Here is a 24,961-nt window from a genome sequence, read left to right on the forward strand (position 1 = left end):
ATACTGTAATAGCTACCTGGGAGCAAAGATTAAATTTCACTATTTCAAGTAACATCCACAGCTATAACACTGAGCCTCTGACACAGTCTGATAATAAGCATTTCCTCAGAGTTCATCAGAGGATATATAAAAGGTCAATGGGGGAATCACTGCGTAAGCATATGTTGGACGATATTCATCAAGTGTTATATCATTTTAGGATCAGTCGTGCTTTATTTTCTGATCTTTTTGAGATTCTGAGTTGATTGACAACTCTCAATGAAGATAGAAAGAGGCAACAATTATACCAGTGCCTGAGAAAAGTAGTGTCAGCTGCCTTAAAAACTATCGCCCAGTAGCACTCACTTCTACAGTGACGAAGTGCTTTGAGATGTTACTCATGGCCAGAATCAATTGCCAAAGCAAGGAGTTGGACCCATTGCAATTTGCCTATCGCCACAATGGGTCTATGGCAGATGCAATCTCAATCACTCTTCACACAGCCTTAGATCACCTGGACAATACAAACACCTTTGTCAGGATGCTGTTCATTGACTATAGCTCAGCGTTTAACATCATCATTCCCACAGTCTTGATCGATAATCTACAGAACCTGGGCCTCTCTACCTCCCTCTGTAATTGGATCCTTGACTTCTAACCAGAAGACCACAATCAGCACAGATTGTTGGTGATATCTCCTCCTCACTGACAATCAACACTGGTGCACCTAGGGGTGTGTGCTTAGTCCACTACTCTTCTGTCTCTATACTCATGACTGTGTGGCTAGGCACAGCTCAAATACCATCTATAAACTTGGTGACAATACAACCATTGTTGGTAGAATCTCAGATGGTGACAAGAGGGTGTACAGGAGAGAGATATGCCAACTAGTGGAGATGTGTCACAGCAACAACCTTGCACTCAGCGTCAGTAAAACAAAAGAGCTGATTGTGGACCTCAGCAAGGATAAGACGAGGAAACACTAACCAATCCACATAGAGGGATCGGAAGTGGAGGGAGTAAGCAATTGCAAGTTCCTGGGTGCCAAGATCTCTGAGGATCCAATCTAGTCCCAAAATATCAATGCAGCTATAAATAAGGCAAGACAGTGGTTATATTTCATCAGGAGTTGGAAGAGATTGGGTTTGTCAATTAAAACAATCGAAGACTGCGATATACTGCGGAGAGCATTCTGACAGGCTGCATCACTGTCTAGTTGGGGGGGGGAGGTAGTGGAGGGCTATTGCACAGGAACAAAAGCTTTGGGGGGTAGGTAGTGGAGGGCTACTGCACAGGATCAAAAGCTACAGAAAGTTGTAAAGTTAGTCAGCTCCATCTTGGGTAGTAGCCTCCATAGTATCCAAGACGTTTTCAAGGAGCGGTGTCTCAGGAAGGCAACACCCCTTATTAAGGACCACCGTCATCCAGGGAATGCACTCATCTCATTGTTACCATCAGGAAGGAGGTACAGAAGCCTGAAGGCACACACTCAGTAATTCAGGAACAGCTTCTTCCCCTCTGCCATACGATTCCTAAATGCACATTGAACCCATGAACACTACCCCACTCTTTCAATATATTTCTGTTTTGCACTATTTTTAATCTATTCAATATACATATATACTTACTGTAATGGATTTATTTACTTTTTTCTTTCTATATTATGTATTGCATTAAACTGCTGCTAAGCTAACAAATTTTGCGACACATGCCAGTGATAATAAACCCGATTTTCATGTTAGGTCTGTGATTGGAATCCCTAAGCGCTAGTAATCCAGGTTATCATTAAATAGCAGTGGGACGGAAGATTGCTGAAGTCAATTGCAACCCATGACCTGACTTGGCATAAATGGAACATAGAGTTATAGGGCACTACTGCAGAAAACGGGCCATTCAGCCCATCTGAACTGTTATTGTCTAGTACCATCTACTCACACTGGACCATAGCCCTCCATACTTCTTGCAACATCTTGTATATGTTGCAATTGAAGCACATCCACTGCATCTGCTGGCAGCTTGTTCCACACTCTCACCATCCTCTAAAATTTGCCCCTCAGATCCCGCTTAAATATTTCACCTTTTAGCCTTATTACTTTAAATTTCAACCCTAAACATGATCTTAATAGCAACTCATACAGGAAATAATCTATTCTGGAGACATTTGGGATTGTAGTTGATATCTACCGAATCCATTCTCTATGGGATCCATTTATATGATTCATGATTGCCCCTTCATGGCTGTTTGATTCCTCAGGATGCAAGCTGATTTATATCTATTGAGTGCCAGAAGTTGTTTCAATTCTTGACCTACAATTATGATATCAAGGATTATAGGGGACATTCTTCTTCTGGGAAGTTTTCCCACAAGGGCAGGCAATCATTTACCAGTTTAAGTCACCGTCTACACTTGGAATATCAAAACCAGATTCTTATGTGCTTTATTTATTATGAAAGATGAGAAAATATATTTTATTTACATCCATGGACAGTCCAGCCCTTTAAAACCATTTAGATGTTATGAAGTGTCATCTGTGTGTAACAGTGGAACTAGAGACCATTCCACCCATTGTCATGAACTAGACCTTTGTAAGAGCTATCTGTTTTTCCCCTTTTTCTGCCACTCCAGAATCCTACAAAAAAATTCTCCATTACTTATTTACCTAATTATTTTAAAAGTAATTATTAAATTTGCTTCTGTTACTCCTACATACAATAGCTCCGCTTTTAAATGCCAAGTGGAATTGTACCTAAACAGTAGAGAATGCTGCAGTTTGTACACAGCAAGTTCCTACGTTTAAAAAAAGCAATGATGTACTTTACCAGATTATAAGATCTGCTGACATTGACCAAAGGTAAAGTACTGATTGTGGAGAACATCTCTGTTTGAATCATGGTGCAAGATGTGTTATGCATGCCTGGTAAAGCAGATAGTGCTTTGATTTGATGTCTCATGCAAAAGACACCACCTCCAGCAGTGGAACACTCCCTCACTGTGGTACTAAAATGCCAATCTCGACTACATGATCAACCTGTATTAGAGTAGGATTTTAACCCACAATCTGACTCAGAGACAGGAATGCTACTGAAGAGCTTCACTGAAATATTCCACTTCTTGGGATGTCTTCTCTGCTAAAAGAGTGACTGAATTCTTTGCCAGGCACAAAGAATTGTCAAGATGGCAGGTAGGATGCACAAACAAGAAAAAAAATGCAGATGCTGAAAATCAAATTAATACACATGAAATGCTGTAGGAGCTCAGCGGCCAGGCAGCATCTGTGAAAGACAGTAAACAGTCAATGTTTTGGGCTGAAACTCTTCTTCTGAACAATGTGTTTTTCAGCATTGCGATTCATATACATTCAGGGAATCTGGCACAATTGGAGGAGTGGTCAGGAAGATTCTCATTCCTTCTGCAATCCTAGGGGTTGGCAATGACTTCTAATGCCCCACATATGTATTTCTATTAGGCAGCTACATTTCCAGAGGCATAACATACTCTAAATCGCTCACAGCTTTGATCTCTTAGTTGATCAGAAATGAGTAATAGAGCTGAGAGCTTCTAAGAAAACTTCTGCATTTTGAATGGATTTTTTTTTACCATTGGTTTATACTCACCTCCGGAGTGTTATGACATGTGTAGGGTTAGCTGAGGCCTGTTGATGATTGGTATTTTGTTGTTACCTCTAACAGACAGCATCCATCAGTAAATAAGCCACCTCTTTCAATTCACCTAAAAATACTCATCCTTAACTGACATGCTTGAGTGAACACGCAAAAATGACTAGCACTGACCTCATCACCTCCCCAATGTACACTCTCTCCTCCTCCCCAACACCACAAAAGATCATGACAGCTAGTATATTATGGCAAGGCATTTAGAACTGCTCTGGAGAAGGGTCTAATCTGAAAAAGTTAACTCAGATTCTTGCTCCACAGATTCTGCCCCACCTGTTGAATGTTTCCAGCATTTTTTTTATTTTTGCTTCTAATTTCCTATTTTCATTTATTTTTTCTTCAAATATTAAACAGAGTCTTCTGGCTCCTTTCCAGCAACCCAATGCTAATATGAATCACTTTTAATTAGGTCTTCCCTCAGAGGTATGTGCTTAGCCCACAGCTCTACTCTCTCTACACCCATGACTATGTGGCCTAGGCATAGCTCAAAAGCTATCTATAAATTTGCTGATGATACAACCATTGTTGGCAGAATCTCAAATGGTGATGGGAGGGCACACAGGAGAAAGATATACCAGCTAATCGAGTAGCGCTGCTGCACCAACCTTGCACTCAATGTCAGTAAAACCAAAGAGCTGATTGTAGACTTCAGGATAGGTAAGATGAGGAAACACACCCCAATCCTTATAGAGGGAACAGAAGTAGAGACAGCAAGCAATTTCAAGTTCCTGAGTGTTAACATCTCTGAGGACCTAACCTGGTCCCAACATAAAGAAGGCAACACAGTGGCTATATTCTGTCAGGAGTTTGAGGAGATTTGGAATGTCACCTAAAACACTTGAAAACCTCTACAGGTGTACAATAGGGAGCATTCTGACAGACTGCATTACCGTTGGGGGGGGGGGGGCTACTGCACAGGATCAAAGTAAACTGCAGAGAGTCCACTCCATCATGGGTACTAGTCTCCATAATATCCCAGACATCTTCAAGGAGTGCTGCCTCAGAAAGGCGGCATCTATCATTAAAGAACCCCCACCACCACCACCAATCCAGGACATACCCACTTCTCACTGTAACCATCAGGATGGAGGCATAGAAGCCTGAAGGCACACACACTTAGTGAAAGAGACTCTTTCATTCTGCCACCTGATTTCTGAATGGACATGAAACCATGAACACTACCTCACTACTTTTTTTATTTCTGTTTTGGCACTACTTATTTAACTATTTGATATAGTGTACATAAACATATGCATACATGTATCTACTTACAGTAATTCATGGTGTTTTTTTTTCTATTTTATTAGGTATTGCATTGTACTGCTGCTGCAAAGTTAGCACATTTCGCAACAAATGCCAGTGATACTAAATCTGATTCTGAGGATCAAAGACAACACCTCACACTTGTCTGCATTAAAATTTCACTTGCCATTTTTCAGTCCATTTGTTCAGCTGGTCCAGAGCCCACTGCAAGCTTTAATAACCTTCCTCACTGTCCTGGTGTCATCGGCAAATTTCCCAATCCATTTTACCACATCACCTAAATCATTAATGTGGATGATAGGGAACATTGGAACCCAGCACGAATCCCTGTGGCACACCACTAAAAGCAGGCCGTGAATCAGAGACAGGCATCATTTACTACCACTCTCTCTTCTCCTGTTCAGCCATTGCTGAATCCAATTTGTTACTACTTCACCCTGAATGTCAAGTAACTTAACCAAATGAACCAGCCCATGTGGGGCTTTGCTAAAGTCCAAGTAGACAACATTTATTTTCCTTGTAACCTCCTAATAAAACTCTCTGAGACTGGTTCAGGCCCTTTCTATCCAAATTATTATACATTATATCCTGTCCCATATATTATCTTCCAATAATTTACCACAACTGATATCAGGCTCACTAGCCTGTAATTTACTGGCTTATTCAGAGCCTTTCTCGAACAACAGAAGAAAATTTGCTATCCTCAAGTCCTCTAGCACTTCACCCACAGCTAACGATGTTCGAAATATTTCTGTAATTTTTGCAGTAGCCTCCCTCAAGGTCTAAGGGGAGACCTTGTCAGGTCTTGGGGATTTATTCACCCTAATTTGCTTCAAGACAACAAACACCTCTTGTTTTATAATCTAGCTATGGTCCATGATCACACTACTCTTCCCTCAGTTCTACAGATTACGTCTGTCTCCCACGCAAATACAGATGCAAAAAAACATTTAATATTTCCCCCATCTCTTTTGACTTCATGCATAGATGACCACACTGATCTTCAAGAGAACCAACTGCTATGCTGTTCTTAATATATCTGTAAAAGCCCTTGGGATTCTCTTTCACTTTGTCTACCAGAGCCACTTTTGTCCTCTTAGAGCCCTCCTCTTTTCTCTCAGCTGTTCTTTTGCATTTTTTAAATAAACCTCAACACCTTACAACTGCCTATACCAAATATGAGCTTCCTCCTTAACGAGAGCCTCAATGCCCCTCAAAAACCAAGAATCCTAAATCCGTTAGCCTTGCTTTTAATTCAAACAGGAACATACAATTCTTTACTCACTTTTGAAGGCCTTCCACTTAACAAATACCCCTTTGCCTGAAAACAACTTATACCAATCCACATGTGCCAGTTCTCTTCTGATGCCATCAAAGTTGGCCATTCTCCAATTTAGAATCTCAATCCAGGCACCAGACCTATCCTTCTCCATAATTATCTTGAAACCATTAGAATTCTGATCACTAGCTCCAAAGTGTTCCCCTACACTTATTTTTCTTCCAACTGTTAATGTTGCTCCTTTAAATCCTGCTGACTATTGAGAGGTTTATAATATACACCCATTAATATAGTCATCTCTCTTATTCCTCTATTCCAGCCATACTGTCTCAGAAGATGGGCCCACCAGTATTCCCTGAGCACTGCTGTGCCAATTCCCTGATGAGCAATGCTACCCCTCACCCTCACCCCTCTGTCAGGTCTGAAACAACAGAACACCAGCACACTGAGCTGCCAGTCTTACCCCTCCTGCAGCCCTCTCACTAATGGCTACAACATCATAATTCTATGTGCTTAGCCACGCTTTAAAGGTCACCTGCTTTACCTGCAATAATCCTTAATTGAAATATACGCAACTCAGAACATCAGCCCCAGTATCCTCAGCCTTTCGGTTTCCGTCTTTGCGTGTAGGCTTAATATCTACTTTCTCCACTTGCCGCCCCGCCACTCTAGTTCCCAGCCCACCTCTCCCCAGAGCAACACCAGCAAATCACCCCACAAGGATACTGGTTCCCCTGCATTTCAGCTACAAATCATCCCATTTGTACAGGTCCCACCATCCCTGGAAAAGGGCATAATGGTCTGAATTCTGAAAACCTCCCTCCTGCACCATCTCCTTAGCCACACAGGATTTTCACAACTCTTTTTTAGAGAAACCATTGACATTAATTTGCCAGCATTCTGAGACACCTGTTGGAAGTAGTCCATGCCTCAGAAGGGGAGTGATCACAGCTGCCCAGTAGACCATGAATTAGTAGCAACAAACAATCTGCTGAAGGAGCTCAGTAGATAGAGCAGCAACTACGGTTGTATTGGGGGGGGGAGTGGGGGGAGGAAGGATTTCTGGACATTTTGTGTCTCAACCCTGCATTCCTGCTGACTGTGACTTTATCTCAACCTTCAAATTTGGTTTCAGAGATGGCCAAGGCTGCTTGGCACACTAAACAGCAAGGTCCTGTACCCCTTAAGACTAACTGAGGTTCTTTTAAATAGGAATCTTTCTCAGCATCTTCTCCATGGTTACCCTATTTCCCTAAATGGGGGTCAAAAATTAAATTGCGTACAAGTTCAAATGATCAGCATTTTATATGGTAAACACCATGTCCTTATACACAAATCATACAGGATGGTGCTGTGAAAACAAACCAATATCTTGCTGCCTTCAGCAATGGATTCTTCTAATTAGTCCTCAGCATTATGACTGGAACACAATAACCTTTTTTTTCCTCACTACTGCTTTGTTCTCCTTGTAAATGGTATGTACTGTGTTGACCCTAATATGAACAACAATATATTTACTGAAATTAAAAGCCATTTGCCTGTTTGTAGTCCACTAACCTCGCACTTCTAGAATTCTTTCAAGTATTTTCAAATCTCTACTTCAATGCAAAGATATTGGCATCATCTTCAAATTTACATCCCAAATGCCCAGAATCACTGTCTTGAGATATAACCTGGTGTGAAGGTCGTGTACTGGTCTTTCTTCAAGTCCAGAGGGTATCGAGTGGATTCCCCTCCAAGCTTTGCTAAAAAAAAAATCAACTTCTACAGTTTGGTCATTTCTGATCATTTGTTCAACTTTCACAAAACACTCCTTCATGTTATCTCTTATAACCTCCATCCCAAATGGGCCTGGCTTCTAAGCATTTTGTATCCTTTTTTAGAGAGCACATACCTACTCTCCCCAGCACTACTGACCCATTCAGGAATAGAAATGGAGTCGAGAGCACCTACATAATTCAGTGTTCCAGTGCATGGATGAAGGGAACCCACCCCAATATCTATTTTGTTGGATAGCTGTTAAATAAACTCATTGTCTATCCTGATCCATTCATACAGAAAACACCATTTGTAATAGAAAACAGGTAAATGTCAGAGTTGCTCCTCTCAAACACAGTGCACCAGTCATAGAGGAAAGTGCATCACCTGTAGGTTTTATTTGAACACACTGAATGAACTGTGGAATCACGACCACAGCCTCATCTATCGCAGGCTGCATTGGTGTATCTAGAACTCAAAAAGTCCTATATAATTGAAATGGTTCAGGTCCAGAAACCTAGCAGTAATTTAAACAGTAACTTTGTATTCAGGTTGTCACTTGTTACTGAAGAATGAAAAGCTAATGTTTCTTTCCCTGTACTCCTCTATCTCTCTTTCCTTTTTTAAGATGCTTATAAAATCTGACCTCTGACCAAAGCTGGTGACAGTTTTCAGCAGCTCTGGTTCGAGGAATGGGACTTTCATATCTATTGCCTGGAGGAAAATGAAATTAAATAAATGTTTAGGCCCAGCTTCTGTTTATCTTGTCTAAAAATATTCTGCCGTTAACTTTTCTCCAGGATTCACTTAAATTTCAGTACTAAGTTGAATAATGTCGTGTTGAGGATGCACATGAATTAATCACTTCTTATTTGTTCCAAAGGTCTCAGTCAAGCACAGGCATTCCAGACAATCAAGTAGGCTAAGAAATCTTAACATTGCGTGCTTGAAAGGGACAGATGGAAGAGTGTCTTGACTACGGCATCCAACTTCCTGCTCAAAAACCAAGACAATAGTAGCAGTTAAGCATATTAGAAAATCTGGTCCAATATTCTCTTATATAGTTTGGAGTCATTAAAAAATGCCAATAAAGAAGTTTGGGCGTTTTACTAGGTTTACTGTGTAGTAGATATACAAGCTCTTGTTTAAATGTATCGATTAAGGTAAATTGTCCATTGAGGCAATTTTACTACACAATATGTGTACAGTACTTTTCCAACCCAAATGAACACTTTGTCAGCTACCATCTCCAACCCTCTGTTTTACTTAGCTATTATTGGATGGAACAACTTTCAGCAAGAGTCTGTAAGAAGCTTCTGCAACCCCATAGCAGCTGTGATTTAGAACTGCAGATCTTTCAACGTCAAACTGAGAGCCTAGAATGCCAAAATTATACAAAGATTTAACTGGCAGACCATTTTCACAATTTGCCTTTTGTAATTGATTTCAATAATTTGATCAAATTTACAATATGAATATTCAAAATTCTCCTGGTTTGAGTCTTTGGTAATGAAGATTCATTTTCAGGTAAACAAACAGAGAAAAGTCACAGGAATGGCTCAAAGTGCTTGCAACACCTTCAGTTAACACTTTATTCATTAATGAATACAATCTTGGATCTAGCAACAAAAAATTCTTTACCCAAGTGTCAAGAAACATCCAATCACTGGACAATGAGTTTCCTCATTTCCCAACTGATGGGGGAAAAACACTACAGTAATATTGAGAGTTTTGGGAAATCAGTAACAGGAAAGAGAGGAGCTTATCTGATGAAATATGCAGGAAAATGTCCAAACAGAGTAGGCAACTCGGCACCAAATCCTTTGTGCACATGAGCATGTTGTCTCACCAAGAATGAATTCCCCAGTATGAACATGTCAGTGTAGTAGCAAGATTTGAACAACATATGACAGCTGAGGACGATTACCTGTATTTGTAACCACTGTTAACCAGTTCAGTAGTACAAGAAAAGGGTTCTTGTTCAATGACATCATGTTCGACTTAATAATAAAGTGATATTTCAAATTCATCTTATTGCACTATACCACATATATACCCCCAGAAGTCACTGTTTAAGTGGCACTGACATTTTGAAAGTGAAAAAACAGGTTTTATAGCTTGTTACATGGGACATGACTTGTATAATACAAAATGTAAAGAACGGATCTTTTCAGCAATAGAAAACTTACCATTACCGTTCCTCAGGGATTCCTAACCAGGAGTCCACGGACCCCTCAGCTAACGGTCAGGGTCCTTGGCATAAAAAAGTTTGGGAACCCCTACTCCAGATAGTCTCACTGAAAAGCAATTAAACCCAAGAGGCATTGGGATGCTGTATCTTTAAAATACACATTCCTTGTAACAGTGAAATCATGCAAACTGCTGCATCAGTACAACCTGAGTGAGTGCATCTTCCGGCTCTGTGTAACGCTATGAGAGCTCCATTAGAGTTTATAGTTTTCATCAAGAGGTTGCTGACTAGGACAGTCTGCATCTTAATTACTATTTAAGAAAGTTAACCTGCCAATGATTTGCATTATAGCTTTCCCAACAACAGCAATTGAATATTTACATATATAATCTGATCTACCTCTGAACAAGTACAGAATATGTACACAGCAACAAATAATGCAGCCAGCTCTCCTATTTAACACGTAGCACTACGGGGATATGTTAATATGCCATTTTTCTCCACATTAACAATAATGCACCACCTAGTAGATTAAACCAACAGACCTGAATAGTAATGCCAAGTTAGTATTGTACAGCGCATCTTTTTCTGCTGTGCTAACTGCAGTACCTTTCCTTCCTGATACTTCAGTAGAATATTTCACATTTTATTAAAGTCAACATTCATGATTTTGCTTTGCAGCTGATATTTCTCTAGGATTGAAGAATGTCTCAACAGAAACCAAGGCACTTCAAAATATAATGCATATATGCCTTAAAAAGTTGATATGAGATATTGCCAGAATAAAGTACTAATTTGTGGGAGGAGGAGGCCTATGGCCAGGTTTCATCTTGGTGGGATGCCGGGAGAATGGGTTATTTGTAAATAGCATTGAATGCTCTGCCGATGATGAGCCTCCTGACTTCACTGGTTCCAGCTCCTATTTCATACAACTTAGCATCCCGCAGAAAACGGCCCATGGGATAGTCATTGATGTAACCATTGCCACCTGCAAGTCCAAACACAACAAAAAAAGGATGAACAGATTAGACCCAACTAGCAAAGACTACACTGAATAGATTCTAATAGTACCATAATGTCCAAAAGTGCAGAACTAAAAACTAACATTGGAAGAAAGGACCATTCATAACATTTCAGAATTCATTATCAGTAAACAAGAGAACTGAAATCCTTTGGAATGTGAATTCAATTTGAACTAAAAATGAAAAATAGAAATGTGTAGCTGTAAAAGTGGCCAAGAAAATTCCACCTAATTCCCTAATGGATGAGAAGAGATTGAGTAAACTTGATTTGCAACTTAGAAGAATGAGTAGTATTTAATAGAAAATTAACATTCCAGCTCCTATACTCAGTTCCTGATTTCTGAAGGACCGCACGCCAAATGCTTTCCGGTTTCCAATTATTGTTTCCCATCTTTCCATTGATGTTGGCTTCCTAATCATTTAGCCTTTGCTTTCTCCCCCAGAGAGCTATTGTTTAGGGAACACATACCCAAACACTGGATTCCGTCCAGGGCCACTTTGGTTGCTGACTCTGCAGCATAAAGAATTACACCTGCACAATCCTGTAAAAGAAAGCAGATATAAATGAGATCCTGAGTTCCCAGTGTTTAAAATTCAGGATTTTAACTGTTAAGTCTTAGTCAACGCCCTGCAATTGTCCCAACCAAGCTTTTAATGTCTTTCCAAGTCCAAACAATGCAACAAAAAGACACTTGTATTAATTACTCTATTACATAAGTTTAATTTATGAAGTTGTGTGATAATGCCACTGACTCTTTGGGGTAACATGCCTTCAATTTACAAATCTGTTTCTCACTATAATAAATGGAATACCATTCTGCATCCTTAAGAATTACTATATTAAAATATGTATGATAGATGTATTAAATCTGCAATACATCTGTCATGGATTGTGATATACAAATTTTAGATTAGATCTGAAGTGTACATTTAATGTCAAGGAAATGTATACAATATACATCCTGAAATGCTTTCCAGGAAAACATCCCTTTCTTAAGTTGAGGAATGACAGTAATACTTTTCAGGAACTTGAGGACCATAGAGCACTTTACAATCTATGGTGTAGTTCTGAACACGACTGTCATGTTGGAAAAATGTCAGCCCATTAGCCATAGCAAGCTCCTACAACAGCTATGTGGCAGCAGCCAGAGAACTCATTTTAGTGATGCTTTCTGATTGATAAGCACTTACAAGACAACATGAGGTCGAAGCAATCAGAAGGGTAACTGATGTATAAAAACATTTCCCATCTTTCAAACAAACAGGAGAGAGAGATGCTGAGTGGTTAAACTTAACTACCAAACATAATTAACTGCACCCTACGTAGAACAGGTTGAATACTTCTCATCCCAAATGCTTGGAGCTGGAGGAGTTTCAGCTTTTGGAATATATAATGAAGTAGCTTAGGATCGCCATCATTTCCAACTCTGAATTTATGTGCCACTGGTAAGCAGGTTTTGCCTTACACTTATCAATCACACATGTACTTAACAGTAAAAATGATACCATACCATTAATACAATGAAACTATACTGTGTGCAGAGTAACAAAACCAGCACAGCAGCATCAGGAGAGAATACCTGAATCAGCTGTTGAACAACGACGAACAACAGCAGGCTTTCAATCTCTGCCTACAATACTGTGTTTTGATTAAAAGGTTACAGTACACTGTATTGGTATTTTACTTTTTTAATGTTTTACATAAAGTATAAAAACAATCAGATTGTAGACTTGTTCTGGTGTTGGATTTTCATCAGCAACAATCTTGGCAAACTCAATGAATTTCTCTGCTGCTTCGTGATCAGCAGATGATTTATCACCACAAATATTTAAAAATTTAATGCAGTGTCTTTTTCTTAAATTTCTGCAAGCAGCCTGCTGATTATTCACAGTTAGATCCAATTTTCAGTTTATCGTGATAGATCTTTGCTTGTTTCATGATTAACATATGTTCACTCAGATGCTGACAAATCCACCTTTCGATACACAATTATTTTTTCACTTTATGCAGTGTTTTTCTATTTTTCATTAACTTCTGTTTACTACATATGTGAGGTCACTTCTCAGAACTGGGTGTGGTGAGCAGAGACCTGCTCATCACCTGGGAAACTTCCCAGCACCTTGTGGAATTTTGTCCATTTGTGACATCATGTCAGTGCTCAAAAAATGTTGGATTTTGAAGGTTTTCGGATTAGGGGCATTCAACCTCTGTTACATCTTTACTACACTGTCCGGGAACCATACAAAGGAAGGAAGAGAGGCACCGGATGGTAAGAGGCAGAGATAAACACGGAATAGAGTCACAGAGATTTTATGTGCAAGGTGAAAAAGAAGCACTATTTCACACATCTGCAACTCTCTTTCCATCTGATTTCCCACTGCCCTTTTGCACTATGAATGCAAGGCTTTTAAAACAACAAACAGGATGATTTAGACCATTTCCTCTGCTTTCTGGAAGCCTTTCCAAGTTGCCTTCAATTTTGTTAAGAGTGCCTAGTAAAAAAACGTTCTCCTAACTTCTTTCCCTTGAGGGCTGGTCAACATGAAAAGCTTTGACACAGAGTGGCAAAAAGAGAGGTCACTTCATCCATTAAAGGAAAATCAAAGGTAGAAGAGCAGTGACACTAGCGTTGGATTACTTAGACATAATGCGCTATTATACCTCCTGACTTATAAACTTTGACACTGGTTATCCAGTTGAGGGCAAAAATAGCAGAAAAAAGTGCTATCTGTGTTTTGCTTTGTAGCTCTGAAACAAGTTTCAAAATGCTATGTAGGAAATCCTTCCTCAGGTTTCTTTAAGCACTCGGGAATTCTTCAGTTTCAGGAATTCCTTAGTCAAAAGCACCTCCACCTGCTCCTAGGCAATATTTCATTGCCACACTATGCTCAAGGCCTAAGTAAGCCTGGCAAAACAGCTTTAAATTATGGGCAGTACAATATAAGATACTGGAGAAGAATTAGGCCATTCGTGCCCATGGATTCTGCTCCACCTCTTGATTATGGCTGATTTGTTTTTCTCTTTCCACTCCATTTTCCTGCCTTCTTCCTGCTATCTAGCATGCTTACTAATCAAAAACCTATCAGTCTCTGCTTTAAATATATCCAATTACTTGGCCTCCACAGCTATCCGTGGCATTAAATTCCATGGTTCACCACTCTCAGGCTAAAGAAATTCCTCCTTATCTCAGTTGTAAATGCAGGCCTTTTTACTCTGAGGCTTTGTCCTCTGTTTCTAGACTCTCCCACTACTGGAAACAACCATTCTATCTAGGGATTTCAATGTTTTGTAGATTTTAATGAGATCCTTGCTTCATTCTTCAAAACAACAATGAGTACAGGCCTAGAGCCATCAAATGCTGAGCTCCTATCATGTTTAACAGCCTGAGAAGTCAAAGGCTTACTGAAAATCCAAATAAACAACATCCTCAAAGTTTCCTTTGCCTGTCCTGCTTATTACTATCTCAACAAATTCCAGCAGATTTGTCAGATTAGATTCCCCCCTCCCCAACCCCATAAGGAAACCATGCTGACTTTGGCTTATTTTATCTTGTGCTTCCAGTACCCAAAACCACATCCTATATTTTCATATTTTAATCTGACTAGTTTGTAACGTAAAACCATTAGAGGCTCAGTAAGGAGTTGGTGGAGGTAATAATTCCACCAGATCCTCACCGAGTAAGAGAAAACAAAGTCAGTGGTGGGTTAAGACAAGTATCAATAAATTTTCGACAACAGATCGGCAATACCCAACCCCCATCTGATATGGTATTGTTAGATTCAAAACAAATACTCAGTCATTCCCCAACAATATACTTGAATATAAAATGCAGATGAATAATATGGAGACAAAAGAAACTATAATGCTGGCAATACAAGAAGCTGGAGGAACTTGGGGGTCAGGCAGCTTCTACAGAGAGGAATGTCCACTGCTCATTTTCCTCCACAGCTGCTGCCTAACCCACCAAGTTCCTCCAGCTTTTTGTGTATTGCTTGAGAAGATCAACATACTGAGAATGTCCCCCTTTCCCTTTTCCAGTGATCCAGTGGCTCAGACTGTAAATTTAAAGCAAATTAGAACTGAATTTTACTGGGACACCAGATTAATATTATTCCAACTCACTTCCAGCAGAAGCAGTTAATTGAAGAAATCATCAAAATATTTGTCTGAAATGATCCAAGAGATAATAACTAATATCAAGAATTTGTGTAAACTGTTTAGAGAGATTAATTTAGAATCAGAATCAGGTTTATTATCACCAGCATGTGACATGAAATTTGTTAATTTAGCAGCAAAGTTACCAGGTATTTATTGAAAATGAGGTTGCTTTTCCATCAGTTCATAGAAAGAGACTGCAGAGCTGTCTGTAGCCTCACCTTTGCACTCATGTGACCCAGGTCACAGGCTCTTGCCACATTGTACACATACTGTCTGCATGCACTTAGACGGGTGTACATGTCAGCCATCTTGCCTTGTAAAAGCTGCAGAAAAGGAAACAGTGACACACAACACATTATTATTAGAAATAATTAAAATGACCAACTCATTTCAGTGAAATACACTGCAACTCAGCTGTGGGAAGAACTGAGGGAAACGGAGGTAGTGAGCTTGCAATGACTACCTCAGCAATGCAAGGAAAAGCACAGTCACTTCTGGATAGGAACAACCAAGATGGACAGCCTCTCCAAAAATTACGTCTATCAAACAGCAGTCAGTAATCAAACGCTAGGTTTGCCATGTTAAAGGTAATCTGGAAATCTGGAACCGTACCTTTTAAATTGATGGCTCATTTAACACACTCCTGAATTAGCAGCCTGAGGTAGTTCACTTAGCACTTCTTTAGCCAAACATCCCCAGGTGTTTCACAAGAACATTATCACACTGAAATTAACACCAAGGTTTGTAAAAGGAATGTTACTTGAGCTGAACAAAAGCTTCCTTAAAAGAGTTTTGACAAAGGAAGGAAACGCAGCAGTTTACACAGTCCGTACTGAGTTTGGGCAATTTATTCTCCATTCCTATTATCATGCTTTCCCCCCACTGAAGAAGAATGTACAACCCCCCCCCTCCCCGCAACCGAATGTTAACTGCTCTGTTGCAGTGGAAACTAAGATCTTATTGCATTGCCACCGTTCCTACCAAGCCCATTGTTTATTCTAAGATTCAAAGTACATTTATTATCAAAGTATGTATACATTATACAACCTTGAGATTTGTCTCCTTACATGCAGCTACAGAACAAAGAAACCCAAAGAACCCATATAGACAAACACCTCACGTGCAGAGAGAGAGAGAGAGAGAGAATAAATCATACAAACAATAAAGTAAGCAAATAGCATTTAGAACAAAAGTGAGTCCTCAGACACAAAGCCCGGAACAGCCAGAGCAGGCTACAGCCTCAACCTCAGTGCAGCGCAGAGCAGAGCAAATGTCACAACCGGCCTGACCCTTGACTCTTGTCCCGACACCATCTTTTCAATCCAGCTGGCCTGGCCCGACCCTCACCTCTGGTCACACTGTCTATTCAATCCAGCTGACCCCAGCCTGACCCTCACCTCTGGTCACACCGTCTATTCAATCCAGCTGACCCCAGCCTGACCCTCACCTCTGGTCACACCGTCTATTCAATCCAGCTGACCCCAGCCTGACCCTCACCTCTGGTCACACCGTCTATTGAATCCAGCTGACCCCAGCCTGACCCTCGCCTCCGGATACACCGTCTATTGAATCCAGCTGCCCCTGGCCTGACCCTCACCTCTGGACACACCGTCTATTCAATCCAGCTGACCCCAGCCTGACCCTCACCTCTGGTCACACTGTCTATTCAATCCAGCTGACTCCAGCCTGACCCTCACCTCTGGTCACACCGTCTATTCAATCCAGCTGACCCCAGCCTGACCCTCACCTCTGGTCACACCGTCTATTGAATCCAGCTGACCCCAGCCTGACCCTCGCCTCCGGATACACCGTCTATTGAATCCAGCTGCCCCTGGCCTGACCCTCACCTCTGGACACACCGTCTATTCAATCCAGCTGACCCCAGCTTGACCCTCACCTCTGGTCACACCGTCTATTCAATCCAGCTGACCCCAGCCTGACCCTCACCTCTGGTCACACCGTCTATTCAATCCAGCTGACCCCAGCCTGACCCTCACCTCTGGTCACATTGTCTATTCAATCCAGCTGACCCCAGCCTGACCCTCACCTCTGGTCACACCGTCTATTCAATCCAGCTGACCCCAGCCTGACCCTCACCTCTGGTCACATTGTCTATTGAATCCAGCTGACCCTCACCTCTGGACACACCATCTATTGAATCCAGCTGACCCCAGCCTGACCCTCACCTCTGGACACACCGTCTATTCAATCCAGCTGACCCCAGCCTGACCCTCGCCTCTCGACACACCGTCTATTCAATCCAGCTGACCCCAGCCTGACCCTCACCTCTGGTCACACCGTCTATTGAATCCAGCTGACCCCAGCCTGACCCTCACCTCTGATGCTGACACCGTCTATTCAAAAACACAAAATAATCTGCAGATGCTGGGATCAAAGCAACACTCACAGCACGCTGGAGGAACTCAGCAGGTCGGACAGCATCACTGGTTTCCACTGATGCTGCCTGACCTGCTGAGTTCCTCCATCGTGCTGTGAGTGTTCAATCCAGCTGGCCCCAGCCTGACCCTCACCTCCTGTCCTGACACCGTCTATTCAATCCAGACGGCCCCGGCATTCAAACATCCAGTTTATCACTTGCAGGACAGATTTTCCAAAGACACACTTGGATACTGCAACATCAGGCCTACTGATTGAGAGCACTTAACCACCACTAAAACTAACAAGTGGCTCAATATGATTTCCAGAATGCTCTCCATGCACAAGGCAATCAAGGTCAAAGGAAGTCTTCTCAGTACAACACACATCCCAGTGAATAAAACAGAGGAAGGAATTTTACAGGCAGTCCCTGGATAGAGTTCTGTTCCTGAGAACTGTCTATAAGCCAATTCCTCCACAAGTCAGAAATGTTTGTTTTCTACAGTAACCCAGATCGTATCACTCTACATGTACTTGCTATAATTCTTACATTTCAATTAATCACCCTTACACTATCCATAATCAGAATCAGATTTAATATTATGAGCATATGTTATGAAATTTGTTATGAGGCAGCAGTACATTGCAACACATAATAGTAAAAAATCTGTAAATTACAGTGCGTATATATCAACTGATCAACAGAAAAAGACCCTTTCATATCAAGGTGAAAACAGATCTTGACAAAGGATATGATAGGGTCTTTTAAGAGACTCCTGAACAAGTACATGGAGCTCAGAAAAACAGAGAGCTATGGGTAACCCTAGGTAATTTCTCAGGTAAGGACATGTTCAAACAGGGCCTGTATTGTGCTGTAGGTTTTCTATGATTCTACGGAAGTGTTCTAAGTTAATTACAAATATAAAACACAAAATAATTGATTGCGTAACTATTCACTCCCTTCAAGTCAGTACTTAGAAGATGTACCTTTGGCAGCAATTACAGTCTTGGGTCTGTGTGGATAGATCTCTGTCTGCTTTGCAAACTTGGACACTGCAATTTTCCCCATTCTTCTTTACAAAACTGCTCAAGGTCTGCCAGATTGCACGGGGATCATGAATGAACAGCCCTTTTCAACGGCCACAAATTTTCAATTGGATTGAGGTCTGGACTCTGACTTGACCACTCCAGGACATTAACTTTTGTTGTTTTTAAGCCAATCCTGTGTAGCTTTGGCTGGAAAACAAATCTTCTCCCAAGTCGTAGTTCTCTTGCAGACTGCATCAGGTTTTCCTCCATGATTTCCCTGTATCTTGCTGTATTCATTTTACCCTCTACCTTCAGAAGCCTTCCAGGGCCTGCGGCAGTGAAGCCTCCCCTCAGCATGATGCAGCCACCATCATGCTTCATGGTAGGGATGGTGTGTTCTTAATGATGTGCGGTGTTTGGCTTATTCCAAATGTAGGTTTAGTCTGATGGCCAAAAGCTCAACTTTGGTTTCATCAAACCATAGAACCTTCTTCCAGCTGACTTCAAAGTCTCCTACATGACTTCTGGCAAACTCTAGCCGAAATTTCATGTAAGTTTTTTCCAACAGTGTCTTTCTCTTTGCCATTCTCCCATAAAGCTGCAACTGGTGAAGCACCAAGGCAACAGCTATTGTAGGTGCAGTCTCTCCCATCTCAGTCACTGAACCCTGTAACTCCTCCAGAGTTGTCATCGGTCTCTTGGTGGCCTCCCTCAGTAGTCCCCTTCGTGCACAGTCACTCAGTTTTCGAGGGTGACCTGCTCTAGGCAGATTTACAGCTGTGCCATATTCTTTCCATTTCTCGACGACTGACTTAACTGTACTCCAAGGGATAGGCAGTGAATTGGAAATTTTCTTGTATCCATCTCCTGACTTGTACTTTTCAATAACCTTTTTATAGAGTTGCTTAGAGTTTCTTTTGTCTTCATGGTGTAGTTTTTGCCAGGATATTGACTAACCAACAGCTGGACCTTCCAGACACAGGTGTATTTTTACTGCCATCAATTGAAACACCTTGACTGTACACAGGTCTCCAAAAACAGATCTCCATTTAACTAATTATGTGACTTCTAAAACCAACTGGCTGCACCAGTGATGATTTGGTGTGTCATATTAAAGGGGGTGAGTACTTACGCAATGAATTATTTTGTATTTTATATTTGTAATTAATTTAGATCACTTTGTAGAGAACTGTTTTCACTTTGACACGAGTCTTTTTCTATTGCTCAGTGAATAAAAAGCCAAATTAAATTCACTGTGATTCAATGTTGCAAAACAATGAAACATGATAACTTCTTGGGGGGGGTGGAGAAGGGAGGGAGGGGGGGAAGGGAGGGTGTGTGTGTGTGTGTGTGTGGGTGTGTGTTTGTTTGTCTTTATGGATTCAATGTCCATTCAGAAATCTGATGCCAGAGGGAGAGAAACTATTCCCGAATAGGGGTGCCTCTCAGGGTGTCAGAGGAGTCGGCCGGTGTGCAAACCGTGTTGCTGCCTGCTACTCAAAGAAATTGGATACAAGTCAGCAGTGTAACTGTAGGTGATTGTCTTGGATGTTTCTCTTGCAATCACAAGCTATTGTTGGACATTGAAAATGTAAGATGCCACAAACCTGCTTCCATTGTTTGGTGGCGCGGCAGGCAACAGGGAAGTTGCATAGCATCGGATGTAGCGAGGACTAGGCCTCAAGCCGTGGGCTTGCCTGCTGCTGCAGTCCAGGTGAGGTGACATTAAAGGTGGTGCAGTGTGGTGTCCATTGGGGGTTGGCCTCTCCTGTTGGCGCCGCCCTCCGGTGTTCAATCAGTGGAATAACAGGCTGGATTGCGTGCACCTGCATACTGCTGGTAACTGTACCATCAATTTATGGGACATTTTGCTAGAGGGTCCTGGGCTATATAGTGTATATGCGTTGTTTTTTTTTTTTAGCATGACTATGCTTTTTTGCTCACTGTTTTGAATGTGCTGTGTATGTCTTGCACCTTGGCTATATTCATGCATGGTTGAATGATAATTAAAAGTGAATTTGATTGTGTGTCTTTAGGCTCCTGTGCCTCTTCCCTGATGGTGGCAATGAGAAGAGGGCATGTCCTGGGTGATGGGGGTCTTTAAAGATGCCACCTATTTGACAAATTGCTCCTTGAAGGTGACCTGGATGCTAGGGAGGCTAGTGCCTGTGATGGAGCTGAGTTTATAACTCTTTGCAGCTTATTTCAATCCTCTACAATAGCCCCAATGATGGTGATCCATTATTAAACTTGTGGGATGTGTACCATACATGCCATTAAGGAATGCCATGAAACATTTTATTACCAGTTTGAAAAAGCTTTAAAAGTCTATGGAGGAATTTGCATAAAGTCAGATTTACAGAAATCTGTTATTCCATTACATTAAGATTCTTGCTGAATCTTACCTGAAACTCTCCAATCTTCTTGCCAAAAGCCTCTCGAACATGTAAATAAGGAATGGCATTGTCCAGAACTGCCTGCATGATGCTGCAAGTGAACCACAAGGAATTCACACCAAAATTAAAATTAAATTACAGAGCTGAGCCCAGATGTTCCTCTACAACTTCATTCCTTCCCAGATTTCAATGTCATGGAACTCTGTTGCTTCAGTCCAGCTACGCTTCTAGAACCCACTAGCACAGCAAATCCAAACTATGGAACCTACACTGACTTCAATATCCTTCTCATTTTCAAGGGGGGAAATGCCTTCAGCCTTGGCTTTTCACACCTCAATTAGAGATAGGAATGTATTCCAAACCAAAGAACTCTGTAACAAAATTTCTCATATCCATCAACCTTAGCTGTACGAGCAGGACTCTTACTGAACCTAAAGATTCTAGTTAAAGTTCCACCCTAGAGATTTATGGCACTAAGCCTATACAGTATTGTTAAATGAAAGTAATACAGTAGGAATGCTATAGAGGTGTAGCCTTTCAGACAAGGCAGTGAACTAGGGATTCCACTAGGTCAGGTGTTCGCAGACCCAGCAGTTAATAATAGGGGTCCATGGCATAAAAAAGGTTGGGAACACCTGATCTAGGTGTACGAGATCCTATAGAGTGACCAGAGGAACAGGTGGGGAGATCTAATGCCACCCATAACTAACATTTATCCCAGGCAAAAAAGTTGATCTCTCTCTTTTAGCCTTTCAACGGTTTGCAAGATGATTGAAACACATTTTGAAACCAAGTTAATCAAAATACAATGGTCAAAAGAAAAGCTGCAGCAAGTCATTAGCAAAATCCATTTAGGAGCCCCAGTGCAGTTGATATTCAACTTGCTTCTGTAATTGAAGTTTGCAGACTTGGGCTCTAGTCATGGGCGTTTCAGGTCTGTATGACCAAGCAGACCGCTCAGAACCTCCACAGAATTTTAAAACAACATACAAGAGGCACAAGTTGCTTGTTCAAGCCCTCCATATCATCTACTTCTTACACTGTCCCAGTTATTCTTTTAACTCTATTAGTTTCAAAAATATTTCTCTCCGGATTGAACGTACTGAACAGTTTAGGTGCCCACAACTCTGATAATCAACAATTCCGGCAAGATGGCAGTGCGACTGGTTGCAAAGGCTTCTACAGGGTCAACAAAAGGTGCTGCTGTTAAACTTAAATGTACATCTAATGATCGCAAGATCCCGTTAAGAACTGAAAGTACTACAGGTCTACACCATCAGCAAGTTACTCACTGGCGGAGATAACTGAAGGAGCTGCGCAACGTGTTTCTGCCCAAGTTGACAGAGGCTCACAGTCAAATAGCGAGTGGCCGTCATGGTCGCTTTTCTTGTGATCGCAAGACCCCTTTGGATATTGTTAATCTGGTAAGCCGCAAGCCTGATTCACTGATCTACTGGATGCGGTGGATGGCGGGGAAGTTCCCTGGTCCTCAGTCGTAGCAAGGACTAGGCCTGAAGCCACAGTGTCACCTGTCTGCAGCGCCCAGTGTGAGGGGGCAAAGCCCTTCCATTTCACTGGGAGCAGTGTGGCACGGTTCCAGGATGGAGTCGGAGCTGCCCTCCCACGGTTTTGCTCAGCACAAGGCAAGCTCTGTTGTGGTGAACTGCAGATTCTTAGCGGCACTCAATGGACTCAGGCCCCAAGCTGCAGGATTGATTGCTTTCCAGCCACCGGAGGACAGGTGTCCAAGCCATCACGCTCTGCTGGGGACGGTGTAGCACAATTGGGGTGACTGAAGACTGAAAATGAACTGAAGGCTCTGGACTATATACATATATTTTCATCTGGTTGTGTTTTTACTAATGTTCTATATGTGCTTGTATATGTGAGGACTGGGTCTCAAAGCCACGGATTCACCGAGTGGGAGTCAGGTGTCAGGGTAAGGTCTGGGCCTCAAAGCCACGGTGTCGTCTAACGGGCCTTGGGGGCAGTCGACAGATGAAATCAATGGGCTGAGAGGTCAGAACTATGTATACATGCATATTCTGTGTCGTAATTTTACTGATATTCTTTGTGGGTTTAACTTGTTTGCAACAAGCTGTGGCATCAGGATTCTTATTTCATGATTGTGATCTTGTATGCATTTACTGTGTGTGACTGTTGGTAATGTGTCTTTGCACCTTGACCCCATAGTAATGCTGTCTCATTTGGCTATACTTATTTATATATGGCTAAATGACAATTATACTTGAATTGAATTCATATTCACAAGTGAAGAAATTGATCAATTCTAAAAAGCTGACCCTCACTGCGATTTGCTTTAACTCTCTGGTTCTGGAGTGCCGGTCAACATTAATGCCTTTTCAGGATCAACCCAATCAAGTCCTTTAAATGAAATCATCTCTCAATTTTCTGAATTTCTCTACAGTTTAATCTCACTGCATCCACTCCACTCCCTCCCAGACACAAGTCCAGTTAACATTTGTTGCATTCCTTATGGGAATACATCAAGTTAAGAGGTTAATACTATGAAAAGTAATGTTCTTGCTAATGTCCTGTATAATTGTAGTAAGATTTACTTAATCGTGCACACCAATCTCCTAATTTGATTTTCTAGTTGCTGTTCCTGTAGTTTTCAATGACTCATATTACAAGGACATCCACACCCTCTGGTTACCAATTTTCTTAGTTTATAAAGTCATACAGCATGAAAACAGGGCTTTTGGCCCATGAGTTAACTTTCCAATGCACGGAAACCCCCAGAGGTAACGCACAGTCATAAGGAGGATATGCAAACTCCACAAAAACAGCACTCGAGGCTGGAACTGAACTTGGGTTGCAGGAGCTGTGAGACAACAACTCTACCAGTTGTATTGCTGTGCTGCCCACATTCCCTTCTGTAAAAGAACAATCCTATCTTGCTATTCTTCCGAACAGAAGTGGATAATTTGAATTTCCTAAATAGTATTCCATTTGTCATGTACTTGCCCACTCAGTTACTTTACGAATCCTTTGCAAATTTTTAACATCCTCCTCATAGCTGGCATTCCCACTGGCTGTGCATCATCAGAAAGCTGGATCAAATACATTCCATGCTCTTACTCAAGCCACTGATTCAGATTGTGGCATCTGAGCCAGTAACAGCCAGTCAATCTGGAATGGTCCTGTATTTTACACCCTATACCTTTGGCTCTGACCAGTTCTACATTGCCCTAGACAACCAGCATGCTGGAATCCAGGCTTACATCGGAATTCACCGCCTCCCAAGTCACTGCCTTTAAATACCAGAAAGTAAAAGCGCCACCCTGCTGTTGGCATGATTCTATTGTTGTATTGTTAACAGAGCAATGAGAACTGACTGCACTTTGGTGAGACAGTGCCTAGGAATCTGAATGGGTGGGACTTTGGTTTAATGTTTTACCTGAAAGGTGGCTCCTCCAACAGGAATGCCTTAGTAATATACTTGAATTTCGGTCTATATTGTGCGCACAAGTTCACTAGGATTTAATCTCTCCCTATTTCAAATGAACTAACCATCTGCGGCCTCCTGTCCAGTGGTAAGGAACCCTAATTGTATACTTGAGGGATAGCACCTCATCTTCCATCTAGACAAGCCTTCAAGATAACAGCAAAGTCAACAACTGTAGAGTTACACTTGCACAATGCATCAGAACTGGTCAGTAGGTCATCCATCTCTAATACTGATTCAGTTTTACCCTCCCCACTATTATAGCCTGACTTGTTGGACATTTCCTGTAGCTCTGCATTGCATAGATTTTACAAGTTCCTTTGTGTTCTCTGTAACAAACCCCAATAACCTATTAACCAGACAGC

At 41.5% G+C, this 24,961-nt stretch overlaps 1 protein-coding gene across 1 annotated transcript in view; it reads right to left on the bottom strand.

The window, feature by feature from the left end:
* Positions 1-9,511: 9,511 nt before the first annotated feature.
* Positions 9,512-24,961, bottom strand: part of ivd (isovaleryl-CoA dehydrogenase) — a 117,522-nt gene continuing 102,072 nt past the window's right edge. The window contains exons 9-12 of the mRNA XM_072265095.1: positions 21,137-21,218; positions 15,545-15,649; positions 11,637-11,709; positions 9,512-11,133 (exon numbers count right to left, since the gene is read on the bottom strand). Of these exons, the coding sequence (XP_072121196.1) occupies positions 11,000-11,133; positions 11,637-11,709; positions 15,545-15,649; positions 21,137-21,218 (394 nt within the window). The 3' untranslated portion in view covers positions 9,512-10,999. The remainder of the gene's footprint in view (positions 11,134-11,636; positions 11,710-15,544; positions 15,650-21,136; positions 21,219-24,961) is intronic.

This window comes from Mobula birostris, chromosome 1, assembly GCF_030028105.1.
Source record: "Mobula birostris isolate sMobBir1 chromosome 1, sMobBir1.hap1, whole genome shotgun sequence".
Classification (NCBI taxonomy): Eukaryota; Metazoa; Chordata; class Chondrichthyes; order Myliobatiformes; family Myliobatidae; genus Mobula; species Mobula birostris.